The 22,504-nt window shown below is 33.0% G+C and overlaps 2 protein-coding genes and 1 long non-coding RNA gene across 6 annotated transcripts in view; 1 reads left to right on the forward strand and 2 right to left on the reverse strand.

Annotated features, from left to right (window-relative positions):
* The window catches only part of LOC122630731, a 169,369-nt gene that overhangs the window by 44,352 nt on the left and 102,513 nt on the right, over positions 1 to 22,504 (forward strand). The gene's annotated exons all lie outside the window — the stretch shown is intronic.
* Positions 6,791 to 9,564, reverse strand: LOC122630732. 2 transcript variants are annotated; one of them, XM_043815549.1, is made up of 3 exons: positions 9,412 to 9,564; positions 8,550 to 9,004; positions 6,791 to 7,489 (listed from the first exon to the last, which is right to left on the reverse strand). In XM_043815549.1, the coding sequence occupies exons 2-3, from the start codon at positions 8,999 to 9,001 to the stop codon at positions 6,883 to 6,885; spliced, it is 1,059 nt and encodes a 352-aa protein (XP_043671484.1). In that variant the 5' UTR covers positions 9,002 to 9,004; positions 9,412 to 9,564; the 3' UTR covers positions 6,791 to 6,882. The 2 variants fall into 2 exon arrangements, with proteins under 2 accessions (XP_043671484.1, XP_043671483.1); XM_043815548.1 differs by having other exon boundaries at positions 8,550 to 9,027; positions 9,412 to 9,549.
* On the reverse strand, positions 10,561 to 16,598 carry LOC122630735. Of its 2 annotated transcripts, none has more exons than XR_006327554.1 (3): positions 16,319 to 16,598; positions 10,745 to 10,802; positions 10,561 to 10,653 (listed from the first exon to the last, which is right to left on the reverse strand). It is a non-coding gene; the product is annotated as an uncharacterized LOC122630735 (long non-coding RNA). The 2 variants fall into 2 exon arrangements; XR_006327553.1 differs by having other exon boundaries at positions 16,315 to 16,598.

The raw sequence follows: 22,504 nt of genomic DNA on the forward strand, positions 1-22,504 counted from the left end.
AGAGAGAGAGAGAGAGAGAGAGAGAGAGGGCAGTTTTCCTCCTTCTCCTTCTCCACCTCTTCTCTTCTTTCACTTCAGTAATAGTAACAGTAGTAGTAGAAGCAGCAGCAGCAGCAGCAGCAGTATTGTAGGAGTAGCAATAGTGTAGTAGTAGTCGTAGTAGTAGTAGTAGGAGGAGGAGGAGGAGGAGGAGGAGTAGTGAGAATAGTAGTAGTAGCGGTGAGGGACTTGTAACGTAAACTTGAATTATGGTGCTCGCGTGTCCTGCCCTTAGCAAGCAAGCAAGCAAGCAAGTAGTAATAGTAGTAGTAGTAGTAGCAGTAGCAACAGCAGCGGTAGCAGTAACAGACAGCAGCATCCAGTTATCCGAATGGCTCTATTTTATCTACGGGAGATGTATTTATGTGAGAAAATCATAGTCCCATGCCTATGGTCCTCCTCTGTTATAACGAGGATTACGTCCTTCTATGGTATTATATGTATATAGGAAAGCTTGTAAATCAAACTGAGGAGTAAGTATACCTACTTACTCGAATTCCTACGTTTTGCCGTTCTCTTGGTGTTGGCGGGGAAATAAACTGTATATTAGATGATCGTTCTTTCATGAAAGTTTGTTCGAAAATTTCGTTTCCCCCTTTTTCTTGCTCCTCCCATTTTCTTTTTTTCTTTCTTTTTCCTTTTTTTCTTTCGTCTTGTTGCGAGTAAGGCCCGGGTGCTACGAAGCTTTTTCGGGATCTTTTAATTAAATATTGTTGAGAAAAGAAGGAAAGAGACAAGAAAATTACAATTTCGAAAAAAAATTACACGATCAAACGATACGGTAATTAATTTTAATGCGTCATCGTTCGATCTTTCAAAGCGACGATGATTTTCAGATACGCGAGACGGGTTGCCTATCGTCAGGATGTTTTCGGATACGTTTATACTATAAATTATCAAGGAGGTATAAAGTGTTGCCTATCACCAGGCGTGTGTATGTCAAGGAAACGAGAAATCGTGGGAGGTGGAAGGGAAATGGGATAGTCTGTTTGTCGAGAAGTGTGGATATCCGGTCTGATCGAAACGGATATAATATCGTGTCTTTGTATCGAGGATATAAGCGATTTCTAAAGTTATTCTAAGCAAGGAAACATCCATCCATCCATCCATACATACATACTTACGTACGGTGTGTATATGTATGGATATTTGAAAAAGAGTATGTACCCTTCTCTCGAGGAAGAGGACGATAAAAAGTAAAGCATGGAAATCTCTATAACACCTATACCACCACATCGCATCAACCCTAGTCTACTCTACCTATGCACCCCCTCTATCTAAATCTTTGCATCCTTCACCGTATGAATACATGCATTAAAATGATCCCAAGGAGTTGCTGCTTTCTTTACTTTCCTTTTCTTTTCTTTACTTTTCGTTCTGTGTATCCACCTATCTTACCCTATCCTACCTACGTCATCATTCCATGTATATATGTAAGTGTGTATATATATATATATATATATATATATATATATATATATATATATATTGTGTTGGGGGATTTTCTTGGATAGGTAGATCGGATCGTCAATGAATTCCTCCGAACAGAAGTCGTTAGCATTTTTTTGCGGCTAAATCCGAAAATCATCCGAAAGAGATTCCGTCCATACCGACCCCGAGAGAGAGAGAGAGAGAGAGAGAGAGAGAGAGAAAGAGAGGGAGAAAGGGAGGAGCAGGTGGTTCGAAGAGCTTGTTTCCTCTTTTCAAGTGGTATCTCAGCTTCTATCAGCTTAAAAAAGGAAACTCCGTTTTTTTATTCATTCGTTTCGAAAAGAGAGAGGAGATCTTATATCGATCTTTTGAAATATCCTTCGCGAAAAACAAGACGGGAGAGTAAAGAACTTTATATATATATATATATATATTACGATGACATTTTTCTTTTCTTTCTTTCTTTCTTTCTTTCTTTCTTTCTTTCTTTCTTTCTTTCTTTCTTTCATTTTTATTTCCTTCTTACATCTCATGTAACGTGTATGTATCATGTGTTGTACTTTTTTTCTGTTTTATTTATTTATTTTTTTCTTTCTGTTTTTGTCGACAAGGAGTAAAACTCTTTTCGTGGCTCTCTCTCTTTTTTTTTTCTCTTTTATTTTTGTTCCTTTCATTTTTGTTCACGCTTCGAAGTCAGTAGCAACCAACCGAGACACACAGAAGCTCGCGCACCTGTGTCTTAATTAAAGTCGCCTGACTTCTGCCTTGTTGTGCTCTTCGCGCCACTCGTCAACCCTGTCCCCCCAGGGGTGCAATTTGCCCGCACCCCTCGCGACACTCTCACTTGCCGCCCATAACCCTCTTTCTCTATTTTTCTCTCTTCTCTCGTTCGAACTATGTCCAGAGGAATGAAACTTCTGTTCGTCGATGCAGAAACTTTCTTCTCACTCCATTATCATCATCATCGTTGTCGTCGTCGTTGTCGTCGTCATTGTCGTAGTCATAGTCGTAGTCATAGTCGTAGTCGTAGTCGTAGTCGTAGTCGTCGTTGTCGTCGTCATCGTCGTCGTCGTCGTTGTCGTCGTCGGGTTTTTTTTTTTTTTTTTTAACGATAATGTCTTATTTTATACTTCGAAGACGAGTATACAATATTGCCTAGAATAGCGATAAGATAAAATATATTAAGTATCGATAAAAAATTCGTTCTCTTACTTCTCGTGTAATTATAAGTGTTATTATAAATTTATGTCGGCGTAAAAAAAGATTTTTTTTTTATGATTCATCTAATTCACAAATTCGCAATAATAAATTTTCATACGTTTATACGCACGTTCAAAATTATACGAGACAATTCTATTAAATTATATTATATTACGACATATATATATATATATATATATATATATATATATATTATAAACATATATGTGCGTGTGTGTCGTATATTTATTATACGTTATAAATTAATAATTAATTATTATTGAGAAAGATAGAAGAGGAAAGAATTTGTAACGATTTCTTTGAGAAGTTAAGTCAAACGTTACTTCTTTCATCTTTTCATTTTCATTTTTTTCCCCCTACTTTTAAACGACTGCACGAACTATAATTTTTCTCTATCCCTTCTCTCCTTCACCCCTTTCTCCTTCTTCTTCTTCTTCTTCTTTTTTCCCCCATTCTTATTCTTTTTCCTCGTGATACTCGAGTACATCCCTTTAATGTTTACACCGACGAGACGTACGTATGTACCCCCCTAAGTTTAAAATAGTGAATCTTTTTCATCGATCGAGGAAACGCATCCCAGCGTAATATCTTTTCCTACGAACGCATACATATATGTACATACCTACCGTCAATATGGATTTTCGCTTAACGCATCGTCGAACGAACGAACGAACGAACGAACGAACGCGCGCGCGCGCACGCTATGCTTTTAAACGATATCATCGTGTCGTAACGATGCGTCACAGTGCTAAAAAATAAACGGCGTCGTTATTTAACAAAAAGAAAAAAAAAGAGAAAGAGAGATAGAGAGAAAAAAATAGACAGATAGATAGATAACCACAGTGAGAGAGAGAGAGAGAGAGAGAGAGAGAAAGAGAGAAAGAGAAGATGGGAGAGGGGGTTGAAAAAAGAGAGAAAAAGAAAATGTAATACGTAGTAGATGGTCATCATCGAGCTTTTGATGCTTTCCTTTCCCACGTGACATCGTAAATACTCTTTCATAGGTCGATCGTTGTTGCCCGAAGGTCACGTTCGAAGATCAAAGCACGTGTTAGACCGAGAGGATATAAAAAGAGAAAGAGAAAGAGAGAGGGCGGCGGGTGTTATCCATTGAAAATCTTGGAAACTCATGACAGATTTCACCACCCCTCATCACCTCCTCTTTTTTTCCTTACCCCTCTTTCAGCTTCTCTTTTCTCTGAATTTCTGTGTGGACACTTTTCTCGTTTCGTTTTTTTTTTTAGTTTTTTTTTTTCCTTTTTTCTCCCCCCCTCTCTCTCTTTTTTTTTCTTTTTCTACTAAATAAATATCGAACAGATTCGCGAAAGAAACTTTTGCCTGATACTCTTGAGAAAGTCCGAAGACTCATCTTGAAAAAAATAAAGAAAAAGGAAGAGATAGTGTGGAAGAGAGTGAGAGAGAGAGGGAGAGACAGAGAGAGAGAGAGAGAAAGAGAGAAAGGACGATAGACCCCCATGGACAAAAGGGAATAGGGGCTGTTTTACATAGTAAAGACCGTGGAGGACAATCTCCCGTGCACGTTTGGAATCTTAAAGGGGATGCTACCGTGTTTAAAAGTCATTCTAAATGGATAGGATGTACATTCTACGAGATAAAGTTGTTGTACTTTAGGTTTCTTTCTCTTATACAATAGAAAGAGAAAGAGAGGAGAGAGAACAAATTTTCTGATATATCTTATAAATTTACAAATAAATTTTTATGTGTGTATGTGTATATATATATATATATATATATATATATAATATAATATAAATCTAATGTATGTATGTGTATGTATAAATGTATAATTCAGAATTATTATAATCAAATTTAGTAATTAAAATTCATCGGGTGATCGAAAACACTTTACATTAATATTAACGATATTATTATAATATCTACATTATAGAAAATGCAGTTCAAAAAATTAACAAAGACAATCATTATATAATTGCTAGAAATTAATTAGAAAGTTTATATTATAAATAATAAAAAGAAGTATATATATATATATATATCTAGTTTCTAGATGATAGTTTTCGTGTTTAAAACTATTAGAAAATAGTAGATGGAAACGTAATAACGTGATACCGATGACGTACATATCTGCCAGCATATCTTTTGCTACTCATCGACGTTATAAATGGGCATGATATATGGATATGTAGGCGTGTGTAAATGTCGTTTCTGGTCCAAGAACGACGCAATGCTTTAGGAACAGAAAAGGAGGAGGGTTAGAAGGAGGTAGGAGGGAGGAGGGAGGAGGGAGGAGGGAGGAGGGTTAGGAGCTAGCGCCATTAGCCTCCAGGTGTTGGATATCCCAGACTCCGTGCGATCATGCTCAACAATGATCCCATCTATGGTAGTGTAAGTTTTCCTATCTCCTTGATGTGATGTATATGTGTGCGTGTATGTGTGTGTCTGTGTGAAAGAGAGAGAGAGAGAGAAAGAGATAGAAGATGAGAGTAAATAATCCTCCCTCGTATTATCCCTCAGGTTCTTCGAAATCGCGGCTAATGGGGTTCCTAAACTCACCCACTAGTCTTAGCTACTAGTCTTTCGATCCGCTTTGCTGTTATCCTAAGTACTTTTATAAGTTGAATTTTTTTTTCTTTCAAGTATTAAATATACATATGTATATGTATATATATAAAAGTGAATATATAGATATAAAAATGAATATATATATATATAAATGAATATAATATATAATATATATTATTTCTTTTTTTTTTTTTGAAAAAGAATAATCGATAATTTATAGTTAGTCTACTTTTAGATAAAAAAAAAAAAGGAAAGAAAAGGAATATAGAAACAACACTTTTGTGCATTCAAGAAGAAACTCCTTTTTTTTTTCTTATTTTCTTTTCCTTATCTTCTTCTACCTTCTCATTCTCCTCCTCCTCCTCCTCCTCCTCCTTATCATCATCATCATCCTCTTCTTTTTCTTCTATTCTTCCCCCTTTTCCTCTTCTTTCCTATCTATTACTGATTTCGAATATAATACGAGAATATATAGATATATGCATCCATGTATGCATGCATGTATTATACATATGTAAGTGTGTAGCTCCTTTTTGTGTCATGTGTAGACAATAAGAGAAAGATCTCTGTTGAAAACTTGCATGTGAAATTGGACGACATAAAAGGTACGACCCAGTTTTTCTTGGATAGAGAAATTATGACGAAGGATATCGCTACGTCGACAACGTCGTCAGTTATCGTTTCCAAAACGAACGTAGTGACTGGTAACAGTGGTCGGGTTTTTTTTTATTTTCTTTTTCTTTCTTTCTTTCTTTTTTTTTTTTTTTACTCCGAGCTTTAATGAGAAGTAAGAGAAGGAGCGTACGAACGAACGAACGAACGAACGAACGAACGAACGAACGAACGAACGAACGAACGAGCGAGTGAGTGAGATAGAAATAGAAATATAAGTAGAGAGATAGAGATAGAGAGATAATATTAAACGACCATCGAAAGTTTCAAATCAGTATTCAGATATTTCACGATATTGTAAAACATAGACAAACATCACACGTGTTGTTATGTTACCATCTGTGTATATAGCTAATCGATATCACCCATAGTACATATCAAGCCGTCTTGTACGTCTTCACGTTATGCGCTGGAAAGATTAAGAACGTGTGTTCTAACGTCGACGGTCTGAAGTATTACGAAACGGATTCTTTCGTGCAAGTTACGTTTAATATTCATTTAACAATATGTATATTCGTTCTGGCATATCGAGGTCGGTGGATAGTTTGTTGTAAAGAAATTGGTACAAATCTTTTTATTATTAGATTACAATATTTATGATATATATATTTACGATACAATATATATATATATATATATATATATACTTACTATATAATACCTAAGATAGATAAATATATATATATATATATATACACATATGTATATATATTAGTAAAAATTAAATTATGTGTACACAGATAAGGGACATATTCGTTTTGTTAAATTTTTATTATCAGATTTGTTTCGTCGATAATAAAATTATCGATGAATAAAATTCGTAGGATTATCGATAAAAGACAGAGAGAGAGAGAGAGAGGGAAAAAGAGGGAGGAAACATCGATGTTATATAAGTTATATATTCAAAGATAAATTCATATACGTTATCGCGTATTAACACGCTTTCGTTTAATCCTATTCAAAGAAGTACTCTATTTATGGCCTGTAACCGCAAGAATTTTCGTGAGCGTATTTTCTAGAAGGTTCGAATACGGCATTGCAACCATAATGCTTGTACGTACACTCTGCCATTTTGTAATTACATTTTTCCTCGTGTATCGATTTACGATAACGTTTTGGTCTCACTCGACAACCATACTCGTACCATTTACAATCAACTTGCTCTTCTGGATCGAATTCTATGTCAGGATAACCTCCATGGAAATCTATGTCAGGTTCCTCCCATTGACGATTATGGCGACGAGGATAATCGTCGTCGTCCACTCGATAATTACATTTTTGTTCATGAGTGTATTTTTTTCTCCTTGGCATTCTTACCATACAACCAATATTTCTATATCTACAATCGATCAATTCCTCTGGATCATCGACGATCGTAACGCAACCGATGCTTTCGATCACGTCGTTCATAGCTAAAAATTTCTCCTTGTAATTGCAGACATTCTCGTGTATGGTCTTTCTCCAAAATGGCATCTTAACTTTACAACCAACGACGTTGTGAACGCATTCGACGAGATCGCTCTGGTCGTGACGAAGATCCGTTGGTAATTTATTTTCTTCCATGTGTGGTCGAAACTGGCATCTGCAATCGTATAAATTCGTAATTGGTTATATAAATCTTTTTACAAAAAAAAAAAAAAAAAAAAAAAAAAAAAAAAAAAAAAAAAAAAAAAAAAAAAATAGAGAGAGAGAAAACAAGAATGGCTGCCTATAATTTGTGATGAAAATAATATCAATAATATTCACGTAATACAAGCGATATTTAATTATTTGTATTAATCAAAATATCGATATGTATATTTTTTTATTTATTTGATAAAATATTTACCGTTAATTAATGAAAAGTGTCGAGTACGGCAATTGAATAAAAGTGAACGAATAAAAGAAAGGAATCATCTATTTATAAAAATTCTTTAATGGGGGCAGAGTGAGTGAAGGGGTGGGGATACACTTAACTTATCAATCGACAATTCTATATATCTGTCGTCATCGAGCGAGTAAAAAAAGAGTGGACGTTGGTCGAAATGGAATATATCAATCGACAGGTATTCAAAATGGCTTATCAAATATTTACCCGTTCGCGATATTAACGTTAAGAGTACTGGAGTGATTTCGAGCGAAGATAAATGGTTGCATGTGGATAAAGAGTGAAAGAGAGAGAGAGAGAGAGAGAGAAAGAGAGGTAGAGAGAAAAATATGAGGGTGGTTTTTTCATGATAGTACTCGATTATGAGACGCATGAAAATGTCTGAAAGTCTCGTTTTTCAATTGAAATACGTATAAATTAATTTTTAATAAACCTATTGTCCCCATACTATATACGTTATAATTCTTAAAAAAAAAAAAGAATGATCATATGGAATTTCAAATTAAAAGAAAAGAAAAAAAACAAAAAAAGAACAAATACATACATACATACATACATACAAAATTTATATATAAATTTATATATATATATATATTTATTATCAAATTATATATTTATATTTAAGATATATATATATATTATTGTTTTATTTATTTATTATATATTCATTATTATATATTTTATATTTATATATGAATTATATATATATATATATATATATATATTATATATTTTTATATAGATATTTTTTTTTTGGTGATTCATATATTCTTACCTGGATTCATGAAGTAATCGAAGATGTTGGGGTATTTTAATCCAACATCCAAGATAGGCATAAGCACATGGCAAAAGTTGAGGATCCTCAGGAGGTATAGGCATACCCCAAGGATTTCTTCTTTCCTGATTTAAAAATTCGTTGCTGTTCATTGGCGGTGCACTTGGATAAATCGGACTTGGAAAATTACGCGAAGTTGGTTGTATCGGGTGTGGAAAGTAATGAGTGGGGGGTGGTGGAGTATGTGCGGAACCACTTCTTTCAGGTAAAATCTCTACGTCGAGGGATGATTTACACGTTGGACATCCATAAAAATGTGGCTTGCAACGATAACAAATCGTATGACCGTTCACGCAAGAAAATCTTGGTGTTAATTCCATCTCCAAGAGGCAAATCGGACAGACCCCTTCCATTTTAAATTTCTCGTGTAGACTCGGATAGAGGGCGTCCATGATCTGAAAAACGAAATTTTATTTCTCTAGAAAAAGAAAAAAGAAAGAAAAGGATTTTATTTATTTATTTATTTATTTATTTATTTATCTACTTATTTATTTATTTATATCAGTTCCCCGTGTAGAATCATTTCTTTTCTTTTCTTTTTTTTTTCTTCATGAATGAATACGCGTGATTTCTACGATCTAGAGGCTTCTTTAGTTATTACATAAAAAAAAAAAAAAATAAAAATAAAAATAAAATAGAAAAAAAGATAGAAAGAGAAAAAGGAAATGGAACTTCGATCGTTGGAACTTTTTGTTCGTCTCGATCTTTTCTTTCTTTCTTTCTTCTTTTTCTTTTCTTTTCTTTTTTTTTTTGGATTCCGTCTCACAGTTTTCACATTTTGAGAAAAACAGATGGAACTTACTTGCTCGACGATATTTCGTTTTGCACGTTGAAATTTGAATTGCCAGCACGTAGGAAAAGTGGGACAAGATGAGTAGTAGAAGAAGTAAGAAGAAAAAGAAGAAAGAACAAGACGAAGAAGAAGTAGAAGACGAAGAAGAAAAGGAATAAAAGATAGAGAAAGGGAGAGGAAGAAAGGAAAAGAGAGACACAGACAGAGACAGAAAGAGAGAGAGAGAGAGAGAGAGAGGAAGAGAGAGAAAGAAAAAAAAAATCGTCGTCACGAGACAACGTAACTCCGTCGTAGAGAACTCGACTAGCTAGCTAGGTATGTTCTGTGTCATCGCCGAGCTGTCACCGTTCCCTTATCTGGCAAGACCGATAGCAAGACTTTATCTGATAAAACGTTTCGCTCATGATAGAATCGTTTCCAACGCTACGAACGTCTTACCGAATATTCGCTTGCCAAGAAATACAATTTGTTGCGACGAAATAAAAAAAAAAAAAAAAAAAGAAAAAAAAGAAAAAGAAATAAAAAACTTGTCTCTCATTCCCGTTGTTATCGCGTTTTGCGCGTAAACAAATCTCACGTGTGTTCTATGCTTGAAATTTATTTATAAAAAGTAGGTAAAAATAACAAAAATAAAAAAGGAAAGGAAAAGAAAGATATGTGTAACGATTGAGGATTCTAAAATAATAATATAATAATAATAATAATAATAATAATAATAATAATAATAATAATAATAATAATAATAATAATAATAATAATTAGTATTATTATTGTTAAATAATAATATTGATCTTATTATTAATAAGATTAATATTATTAATTTATATTAATTACTACTGATGATAGCAATAATAATTATAATTATAAATTAATATTATTAATCGATATTATTAATTGATATTAATTAATAATGAAAATAATAATTACTATAGTAATAATAAAATGGAATTCGTTTTACATACGAAGAAAATTTATTTTATTTTTTCTTCTCTTTTTTTTTTTATCTGTTATCTCGTTCGTTATCATCAGAATGATTCACCTAATTCGATTATATTGTTGAAATCGACTGAATCGAATCGGGTTTTTTTTTTCTTTTCTCTTTTCTTTTCCTTTTCTTTTTCTTTCTTTCTTTCTTTTTTTTTTTTTTTATTCGCTCGCGTTAATATTTCTTTTTTTCTCACAAGGTTAAATTTTAATATCAAAGGTTGTAATACCACGTAACCGGTGAAACGGAGAAGGTCGAATTTTTATCTGAAATTTGTGCTTGTTAGATCGGTGACAGTTAATTACGCATGAAAAATCGGTGTTGGTGGGCCACACCGATGAATGTGAGCATACATACGTCTATATTTACGGTGTCGCATTCGGTTTGTCTCCGAAAGATGGATGCCAGCTGTCATCTGTGAATGGAAAGCGTGAATTATTGCACGTTATCGCAAGTAACGTTATGGTGCCTTCCCTAAAGATATATCTCGTTACGTACATTTTTTTTTTCCTTTTTTCTTTTCCCTTCTTCCTTTTTTTTTTTACCGACCGAACGAAACGTTTATTTCAACGATTCTCCGATTTCTCATCTTCCCTTTCTGTATCTTCGGATATTTCTCACTTTATATATCTCACGATAATATTTTAATATAGAAGAAAAAGAGGTGGGAGAGATGGAGAAAGAGAGAGAAACTTTGCGATGGAATTTAAAAAAAAAAAAAAAAGAAAGAAAAAAGGACCGAGAAAAAAAATTACATTCATCGAATCATTTAGTCATTTCGACGTTAAAACGAAATATCGATGATTGAAAGAAAGAACAGATTTTATTAGAAAATGTTCTTTCAATTTTCTTTTTCTTCTTTTTTTCTTTTTATACAAAAAAACCACATTATCATATCCAACGAAAAAAAGAAAAATATATATATATATATATATATATATATATAAAATAGAGAATCGTATTAATATGTAATAATGAAATCGAAGTGTATAAAAAAAAAATAAAATAAAAAAAAAAAAAAGAAATTGAAAGAAAATCATAAAAGATTCGACCGGATATTAGAAAATATTTGTATCCCTTTCCAAGTGAAATGCGGAATCTGCGAAATCAATATTCGTCGTGTGTTCTCCCCGTTGCATCCCCATTGCTCAACGTATAGCGATATGTATAGAGATATAATACATATCCGTCCTCTATGTATATTACTTGTATATACATATATACCTATCCATGCAAAGTGTACCGTATGATATTTCACACCGAACGTTAGCAGAGAGAACGAGCATTCAACCCCCTCTCCTCGTTTGAGTTCCCGCGCGAAAATGTCACATCAAAGATATTCAAGCCAACGAGGTTGCTGGCCATTCGCGAAGCTAATACCGAAGTCCTGTCCATAAGTCACTTATGTAAATACAGGAGATGGAAACACGCGTCGTAGCGCGACGATGAAACAGCGTAGATACATGTTACGTATATATATATAATATATATATATATATATATACATGTAACCATGGGTTATATACAAATTCAATTTGAAATATCAACGATGAAATTTCCCGCCCCGGGGAAAGACCGATTTCTCTATAATATATTTCTTTCAGGAATTTGACGTATTGTTTATCGATTCTAACATTGTCTGGTCTCGATACAATAATTCATTTCAATTTTCTTTAGACTAATCGTATCGAAGAAATTAATAGTTGTCGGATTTGTTTGTTTGTTCGTTTGTTTGTTTTTCTTTGTTTCTTTTTATTTTGTTTATTTTTTATGTTGCTGTCAACAATCTTGCTACGACATGTACGATTGAAACTCGTCGAGATATCTTAATGATATACATAAAAGTTAATTATGTACATAAATTTTCTAATCAAATTTCTAAAATAATTTTCTATTTACTTTATATGTAATTCTTTCTTTCTTTTTTTTTTTTTCATCGCGATCGTACGAAACAATTTAATAATTGTAATGAATAATTTCGAAATTATTATCGTCAAATTTATTATCATTTAATATAATAAACACGAATGTCTTTCAAAATCAAAATGTTCAATGGACAACTTGTAATATAATATATAATATAATATAATATAATATAATATAATATAATATAATATAATATAATATAATATAATATAATATAATATAATATAATATAATATAATATAATATAATATAATATAATATAATATAATATATTTCTTATATCTCGAGATAATAAGTATGAAATTTTTTGTACATATATAAAGAAAGAAAGCAATGGCATAGGGAGAATTTCAGAAACGTGCTGGTAACGATTTATTTTATATACTCATTGTTCACAGTTTTAATAGGCCAATGGAAAAGATGTGGGTGGCCGGATGGGCATTGAAAGGTTTCACAAAAAAAAAAAAAGAAAAAAAGAAGAAGAAAAAGAAAAAGAAAGAAAAACTGTTTAATGAGATCCTCTCTTCTTCTTTGCTTTTACGTTCACCATTGGCAGAGAGATCTCTGCTGAAAAGGGCAGAAGAAAAGGGCCGATGGGGGAGAAAAAACGAAAGAATCGAGCAAAGCCTCTCACGATTGCCTGTCTTTTCTCTCTCTCTCTCTCTCTCTCTCTCTCTCTTTCTTTCTCTCTCTCTCTTTAATATCCAAGAAGTTCACGTGACATTTATAGAGAAAACGTTTGAGTGTAATGCATTTCTTTTTTCGTTAGATGTTTTTTTCAATCATGTATATATATATTTCTTTTTTTTTTTTTTTCATTATTAATCGTAATACCAAACTTAAAGTTTTTGAAGAATTTTTGAGGAATTTTTAACGGGTATTTCTTTTATTTTCCTTCCTTTTTTTATCTTCGATTTTAAAAATTTTATTTCGATCAAATCAATCAATGTTTCAATGTTTTCGTAAATTTTATTAATCGTAATATCAAGCTTGAAAATGTCTTGATCGAATCTCACTGATATTTCCTTTATTTTTCTCTTCTTTTTTTTTTTTTTGCTTTTGATTTTTTAATTTTATTTCGATCAAAACAATCAATGTTTCAATATTTCCGTAAATTTTATTAATCGTAATATCAAGCTTGAAAATGTTTTGATCGAATCTCGCGGATATTTCCTTTATTTTTCCCTTTTATTTCGTTTTTTAAATTTATTTTCATCCACTTCATCATCGTTCCAACAGTTTTATTTTTATCAATCGTAATAACGAACTTGGAAGAATTTTTAATCGAATGTTGTTGATTTTTCTTTTTTCTTTTTCGTCGTAAAATTACATTTGCAAATTTGCGAAATAGGATTTCGCGGAGCGATTCGATCGACCCTTTGAAAAAATGTCGATCGTCAATGATCCTTGATATATTCCGATTCGCGAACTTCTAAACGCATTTCAAATGCAATCGTGTACAATGCTATATACTAATCGAATAGAGAGAATCTAATCGGTCCGTCGGTTTGATGGATTGGAAATATATTCCTTTTCTATACGTTCTTACGATGAAACCAATCGATCTTTTCGAAGGTTATATCGTCGATCTGACGTACACACAAGTATTCGATTACAACGACTACAATAACAACAGTAGTAACGAGTTCCATGGAGAATGACGATGGCAATTTCCGATTTGAAAATCGATTAAGGAACCTTTTTCGATCGATTTATTATCGATCACATACTTTTCACTCCAATTTCTTCTTTTTTTCCCTTTCTTATCTTTTTTCTCTTTTTAGATTCTCGATAACGATCGATAAAATGCGTTAAACTTAAAAGGGTGAATAGGGTGAGCTCCGAGAGACGAAGAGAGATAGATAGAAATTACCCTAAATTCTACGAGTGAATGTACGCTGATTTATTGAATTGCAAACGAGCTTTTGTGAATCGTCGTTCATTACGTTGATGCGTGGAATAAACGCTGAACTATGCGAATCGTTTTCTCTTCATCGTATCGTAGGGGTTGCAACGTTTAGGGGAATACCTATAAAATTTTGTTTTGTGTTTCGATTTCTTGCTAATTTGTCGCTCGCCGTTAAACCACCGTTCGTTCGTTTTAATCGACGATCGTATAGATCATATCAGTTCGTAGTAAATCTCAATAAGTTTGTACGAACTTTTTGTAACGTCGAAATTTATTATCGTTATTTCTTCGAGGTCAATCGTTGCGACGCCATTGCTCGTTTGTAAGACATTTTTTCTTTTTTCTTTTTTTCGTTTCTTAATCGATTATCATTGAAAGATTAATTGTTATCATTACGAGATTTTTAGATCATTTCTGAAGTAGAACGGAAATTTATTTATTTATTTATTTTTTTTTTTTTAAATCAAACTAATATTATTATCGCATTTACTGTCGACCCGTCGACTTTTGACTTTTTCCCTTCGATGTCAATTATCGCAACGATGTTGGCGCATTCTTAATATATATTATTAAACAACTCGGAGTTGAGAGAACGTCTTTTCTTCTTTTTATAAATTAAATCAATATTATTATCACGTTAGTTAATCTTTTTCCAACATTTCGATAATAGAACGAACCGTCTCTTTGTTCTAAATTTCGATCAATGACATTTTTATATAATTTCTTTTATATATTTTTATTAATATCAATATTATAATAATATTTTATTAACGTTTTTTATATTCTTAATTATTTAATTACTTAATACGCTTTAGCATACGTTTTCATATAATTGTAGAGATCGTCAAGAAAAGAAAAAAAAGTGAAAGAAACATTTAATCGATAATGCGTTTAATCGTGTAAAGGATTATTTTAAAAAATCTTGACACCGGATATATGACGTGTCGTAATCGAAACAATACTCTCGTTCACACACAGACACCACACACACACACACACACACGCACGCACGCACGCACGCACGCACGCACGCACGCACGCACGCATACATACATACATACATACATACATACATACATACATACATACATACATACATACATACATACATACATACATACATACATACATATATATATATATATCGTCAAGATTTTCCGCATCGAATCGTCGAATTCTCTGAGATGTGCTAGTCGGGGGTGGGATAGAGGGGGTTATAAAGGTATAGAGGAACGATACAAGAGAGAAAGAGAGAGAGAGAGAGAGAGAGAGAGGGAGAAGGAAGGAGGGTTGTCTGGTTGCGCAATATGTCGCATAATTTGACCATTCCTCGTTCCATGCGTCTCTTGAAAAATGCTTCGAAGGGAACAAAGTTCGAACATATGTAGGCTTCTAGTATGTACGACGCGTACTTACATACGAACGATGCCATTCTCAACGAGAAAAAATATATTTCGAAATATATGTGTATTGGTGTGTGTAGATAGATTATAGTGTATGTGAATTCGCTTTCTCCTTCAAAGCAAAAGTCCTTAGCTTGATCCTTGAGAATCTATCAAAATTGCTTCCTCTCAATTTTAAACGAGATATAAGATAAGAGAGAACAGAAAAAAAAAGAAGAAGAAATATTCGACGTTCTATCTTCGATCAACGATATATAACGTTCGATTCTAATCTTGAACGTTGAATAATCTTAATTTCGGAGAAATTTAATTTTTGCGATTTTTTTTATTTTTCTTTTTTCTTTTTTAATTCTCCATAACGTGTACTCTTTGCGTCGATACGTATGTCTATATCTTTTTTTCTCTCTCTCTTTCTACGTGTATAATAAAAATAGGAAAAAGAGAAATAAATGCCAATGAAAAGCGTCAAAAAATTTTTTCATCGAACATTCATAATCAAGAAATAAAAAGTTTCCTTTTTTTCTTTTTCTTTTGCACAAGATTTATATTTAAAAGAAAAAAAAAAAAAAAAATTTAGAAGAGACGTTTAAAAAAAATAAGAAGAAAAAGAAAAAGAATATTTAAATTCTGATCATAATGAAAATATCGTATTCAATGATATGACGTTACGATATCACTGATATACTTACTTACATACTTTCTTATCTAAAATGCCGCCATTTTGAAATATGCCAAGTTATTCCCCGAAAAGATTCGAACGAGGACAGCTCCGAGATCTTTCCGTTTTCGAATCTTCCGTCGAGACGTAGCAGAAGCTTTTCCACCTCTTTTTTTTTTTGGGTAGAAGGGAGAGGATGAGAGAGGGTGGAAGAGGGTGAGAGGTGAGAGGTGAGAGGTGAGGTTGAAGGAGGAGGTGGATACCGCGTTACACGCGTAAAACGTTGGGTATATATGGTGACTGGAACAGGTGCGAGCCGTCGTACTTGTAAGAGGAATGACAAAGATAGATAGAGAAGGTGGGTGGAAAAGAGAGTGGGAGGAAGATAAGGAGAGAAGCAAAGAGGGAAGGGGAAGCTAGGGATGGATGGATATTATCATACTCCTGAATACAAAAGGCTCCTTTCCAAAGGCGAAGGCAAAGTTTTCCGGTGAGAAAGCGTGTCGAGTGCTTTCCAACTACGTGTAGAAAGAGAGTAGGAAAGAAAAGGAGAGAGAGAGAGAGAGAAAGAGAGAACAAAGAGAGGAGAAAAATCGCTTCGGTTGTTCTCGATAATTTTTGCGGGAATATTTTTTCTCCTTCTCTTTTTATTTTATTTTTTAATTTTTTTAATTTTTTATATATATGTGTGTGCGTGCATGCATGTATGTATGTATGTATGTATGTATGTATGTATGTATGTATGTATGTATGTATGTATGTATGTATGTATGTATGTATGTATGTATGTATGTATGTATGTATGTATGTATGTATGTATGTATGTATGTATGTATGTATGTATGTATGTATGTATGTATGTATGTATGTATGTATGTATGTATGAGATCTTAAAAGACGATCATTTAAATATCTTGTTTCTCTATCTTATTGATAGATTGAATTTTATATGTCAACTATATGTGTATGTTTGTGCATATATATATATATATATGTATATATATATATATATATATTGTGCATATATATGTATAATAAATAAAAACCAAATTCAATGAAAGTATAGGTCGATATATATCACTTAAAAAATGATATTATAGAATTTCTTTGATATAGGGAAAAGGTATATAAAGTAATTTATATTTTTAAGAGTTAATAAAAAATAAATAACGACACATAGGTGACACTCACACCTATATATAAGAACGTACACTCGCGAAACATGTTTGGCTACTCGCCACTAGTCTATGTATTTGTACACACATACACATACACACACATATGTTATATATATCGGTGCCGTGTTGTTCTATGTCAAAAGCGCAGTACACGCGACACAACGGAGAAATTGGAATTCGTTGCAATTTGCAATTAACCTCGTCCGTTGCTCTACGAAACGATCGTGTCCAGGCCCATCTCTCGTGACGATGATGCTAATATTTCGTGCAGGACGACAACTTTTGCGTTGTTTGTTTGCCGCTCGATACTTTCAACCCGTTAAATTTTATAACAAAACGTCGACAATTTCCTTTCTCTTTCTTTTTTTTTTCTATTTCTTTTTCTTTTTCCTTTTTTCTTCTCTTTTCTTTTTTTTGTAAAAACGAATCAATTTCAAATGCAACTTCATATTAATGTAATTCATTAATTCACATTAATGTATTTTCGTTAATCGTCCATTTCGAAGTAAATCTATTTATTAACTAGTGTAGTAGTATACTATCGAGATTAGTAAACTATCGAGAGAAAGAGAGAAAGAGAGAGAGAGAGAGAGAGAAAGAGATTAAAATATTATTAATGGCGGATTCGAAAAATTTTGTAAAATCTCTTTTCGAAGCTTATTTATCCTGTAGCAAATTTTTTTAATTTATATTTTATTCTATGTTTTGTGAAATTATTTAATTACCCACATTACACACAGTAATTACCCACATATATATATTTTTTCTTTTCATAAAAATGTATATGTATATATTATACAAGTATTCTCGTAATTACAATACATAGTGGTTATTGTTATAACTTTGGTAACGTGGCACGAATCGAGATGAAACACGTCGTCGCGTCGGGAATTATGAAACTCCTCTGTGTGCCGAAGGTTTTACCGAGTGCAGAGAGAAGAGACGGGACGAGAGACGAGACTAGACATTTAAAGTTAACTCGATAACGGTGGTGCCGCAGTCGCCGCTGCGACATACTTTATTTAATATATAAATAAATTAGAACATTGTAAGATAGGATATTAAACGTCTCGTGAAAGGGTTTTCTTTTTTTTCTCCTCTTTTTTTTTTTTTTTATATATCTCTTCAATATTTCTTTGACGAGTTAAAATGTGGTCAAAAAGAAAAAAAGAAGAAAAAAAAAAGAAAAAAAAGGAGATGACGAAGAAAAGAAGGAATAAAAAAGAGGCCCGAGAGACCGTCGGCAATTCTTAAATTTTTAGTTACAATAAAAGACGTATCTCTATTACTTCTCGTAGCATGAAAAATATAATCGTAAGATGCCAAATAAAAAAAAGAAGCGACAGTTGTAATCGTCTCGCTATTAAAATATAACACTTAATAAAAAAAAAATAAAAAAATAAAAAAAAAACGATCCTTCGATTCGGTCGACGAATTGTCGATCAGAAAAAGAAGAAGAAGAAAGAATTAATTGGAGTAATCGTAAGATATCTGGGAAAAGAAAGAAAAAGAAAAGAGAAAAAAAAAGAGAAAAAAAAAGTTACAAGTTTCGGAAGAGTAGTATAAGCTTCCCGCGTAACTTCGAACGTAGTACGGAGATATCGCCGATAGATGGGGTTGGTCAGACGAGGTCCGCGAAGTTGCGCAATCGATATGCGATATATCGCGACTACCCCGCCATGTCGCTAACCCCGCGCATGCGCTAACACTTTGCCGCTCCGATTGGCCGGCGATGATGTCATGCAGTCACCCCTAGCTCTCTGATATCATCTGCGGGCTTTTCTGCAGTCCACACCGACCACTCGAGCGGCGTAGCCGCGACAAACGGTAGATTTTCGTTAGACAAGACAGACGGATAGAAACAGATAGAGAGAGAGAGAGAGAGACAGAGGGAGAGAGAGAGAGAGAGGAGAGAGAGATAGAAAGAAAGAAAAAGATAAAGATAGAGATAGAGAGTGAGAGAGAGAGAGAGAGAGAGGGAGAGAGTGTAGTGCTCTGTCGTCAAGTTAAACTTTCTTTAAACTTTCGTCGCGTGTTGTGCAAATATAAAAGGACTGATATATATATATATATATACAAATAGAGAGAGACAGTCGTAACTTTTGGCGTCATATATACAACAAAGTACGTCATCGGCTCGTCATTCGTCGTCATTTGGAGATCAACAGAATCCATCTCGAGATTGACCTCGAGTTATATACCATCGTCTCTCTTCTCGAAGCGACAAGAGAGAGAGAGAAAGTAGAAGAGGGAGAAACGAGCTTCGTGCTGTCGCTTATCGTCACTACTTTTCCTTCTGGCCGTTGTCGTTGTCGTCAATGAGGTGAGTCCTTTTCGTTGAAGCTTTTCCCTCCGCTCTGTGTGTGTATACGTGTACGTGTACGTGTACGTGTACGTGTATGTGCGTGTCAGGAGCTAACGACCTCCAGTCAGTAAGAGAGAGAGAGAGAGAGAGAGAGTGAGAGAGAGAGAGAGAGAGAGAGAGAGAGAGAGAGAGAGAGACTGATCGTAAAAGTAATAAAGACAAACAAATAGAATCGACTCGAAATTTTTATTTTATATTTTATTGTAAATATATATCTTTCAATTATATTTTCAGACATATCGAAAGTTTTTTTTAGATTTATTATTTTATTAAGGTTTAAAGAGAGAGAGAAAGAGAGAGAGAGAGAGAGAGAGTGAGTGAGAGGAAGAGAGATATCATTGATTCGACGAGAATATTTCGACTGGATTAATTCGTAGACGTTTAATTCGTGACACGTTTGAACGTTAGAATAGTTAGAAAATGATTTGCGTCGATAGATAAATGTTCTATGAAAAACACGTGGATCGGTTTGATCGGTGTCCTTTGTTTTGATTTGTAAGTACGTTCGATCGTTCTTACACAGGTTTCTTTCTTTTTCTTTTTTTTTGTTGTTGTTTCTGCGTATCTCTCTTTTTCTCTCTTTTTCTCTTTCTCTCTTTCTTTCTCGTTGCCACCATCTGTTTACTTGGAACGCGGCTTTACGTTTGTTGATATACATTACGTCGGAGATCTTCGGGTAGGTCGGGACTTTATACTCTCTCTCTCTCTCTCTCTCTCTCTCTCTTTCTCTTTCTCTTTCTCTGTTTCTCCCTCGCTCTGCGTCGAAATTTCGGGTGAGAACTGTAGGCGATGTGTAAGTAAGTACTTACGTGTTATTTAGTTATTATTACGTCCATGAGTTACTACGTTTATTTTACATATCTTTTTATATAACTTAATTGAATCTATTGTTGTAATTATTTAATTTATTCATAGACGTGCGAACGTTAAATGTAGGAAATTAACAAAGTTCTCTCGTCGATCTTTTACTCGGTTATATTCATTATATCCGATTTGTTTTTAATATTATATAAAAACAAACAAAACGGAATACAAAGAAAAAGAAAAAAAAAAAAAAACTACGGGTATTTTATGAACGACGAAAAGGAATGATACGTAGTTACTATGTGCTTATGAAAAATCTAATTAGTTCGTATGTCCTCCTTGAAGCCGTTTAACGTCTTCTTACTTTAACGTTCTACATCTTACTTTTTTCAACTTTCACGGTATCTTCTATCATCGTTGTATAATAAAAAAATATTCACGTAGGCTTTTATATTTTCTTACCTTTGAAAACATCTACAAACAATGTCAACGACCATTCCTATTGTATCTAACGAATTCGATTATACCGAAAATCACGTTTTACAATTTAATAATAACATTAATAATAATAATTCATAATTTTAAGGAGAAACTTAGGGAGAATACTTCGATCTGAAGGAAAAAAAAAGAGAAACGAAACAGATTTCCTCAATTCCATTCTACCCAATTTTTTAAATTTCGAGCGATCGAATAAAATCGTTTTCTAAATTTTCATGATAAAATAAGGACGACGTGTTCACGACAGAAAGAGAAAAAATAAAAGAGAGATAGATAGAGATAGATAGATAGATAGATATAGATAGAGAGAAAAAGAAAGAGAGAAAAAGAGATAGAAGAACTATTATAATCGCATTTTCGTTTATTATACCAATCACATGTGCGAAAAACTGCATACATGATATGAAATTTGTAAATGTATAGGATAACAATCCATGCTCTCTTCGAGCTTTCTCCTATGGGACTTGTTGTTCTACTGCAATTGAACTGAACTGCATTATGCAACGAGTGGGATATTGCATAGAAAGTTTCTTTCTTTGTTTCTTTCTCTTTCTCTCTTTCTCTCTTTCTCTATCTTTCTCTATCTTTCTATCTCTATATACTCATACTCTTTCTCTCTATATCTTTCTCTTTCTATCATGGTAGTTACGATCTCGTGCAATGTATGCGAAATTTGCTCGGATGCAGGAAACTTCCGAGAGCGGCTTGCAGTTTCACGAGAGTCATTTCGACTTATTCCACCAATTCCTCTGTATGTGCGTGTGTGTGACTTTAGTAAACCAGTGTAAGTCTGTATTTCTATGTAAACGTCGAATACGCTTTCATCGAACCCAATTCGAGAAGGGCTAGTGAACTTTTCCAAACATTTCTTAAGTATAATTCTGGTCGGCTTTTATTCCTTAGAACGACTTCATCGTCCGATATTCCATTAAGATTAGAAAGAGTTAAAAAAAATATCATAAGAATTTGTAGATTCGTTCGAGATTATATAGTTTGGGAGTGTAATAAATGTAAAATAAAATCGAACGACCTCGTAAACGACTTCGTACGTTCGTTTTTGCGATAATAAGGTTACCATTACTTACGCTCGTTTATATGTAACAAAACGATTTTCCAAAATCTACTGATAAGGAGAATGAAAGATTTAAGTATATATATATATACACACATACATACATATAATTTTTTTTTTTTTTTTATTAATCATATCGAGCATACGATAAAGTTATCATTGCTTACGTAAAAAAATTTTGCGATCCGCGTTGAATTAGTGGTAATAATTTTTATCGATAACGATTTTTTTTTTTTTTTTTTTTTAATTAATTTTTATACACAAAGCGTAATTTATTTTGTTTTTTATTTATATACGTATTTTT

Source organism: Vespula pensylvanica, chromosome 7 (genome assembly GCF_014466175.1).
Source record: "Vespula pensylvanica isolate Volc-1 chromosome 7, ASM1446617v1, whole genome shotgun sequence".
NCBI classification, from domain to species: domain Eukaryota; kingdom Metazoa; phylum Arthropoda; class Insecta; order Hymenoptera; family Vespidae; genus Vespula; species Vespula pensylvanica.

What these genes read in the sequence shown, in the direction of transcription:
- LOC122630732 (XM_043815549.1), bottom strand. Translation starts at nt 9,001, where the DNA reads ATGGACGCCCTCTATCCGAGTCTACACGAGAAATTTAAAATGGAAGGG. An exon ending in CGATTACTTCATGAATCCAG is followed by an intron (nt 7,490 to 8,549) that starts GTAAGAATATAT and finishes ATACGATTGCAG; the next exon opens with ATGCCAGTTTCGACCACACA.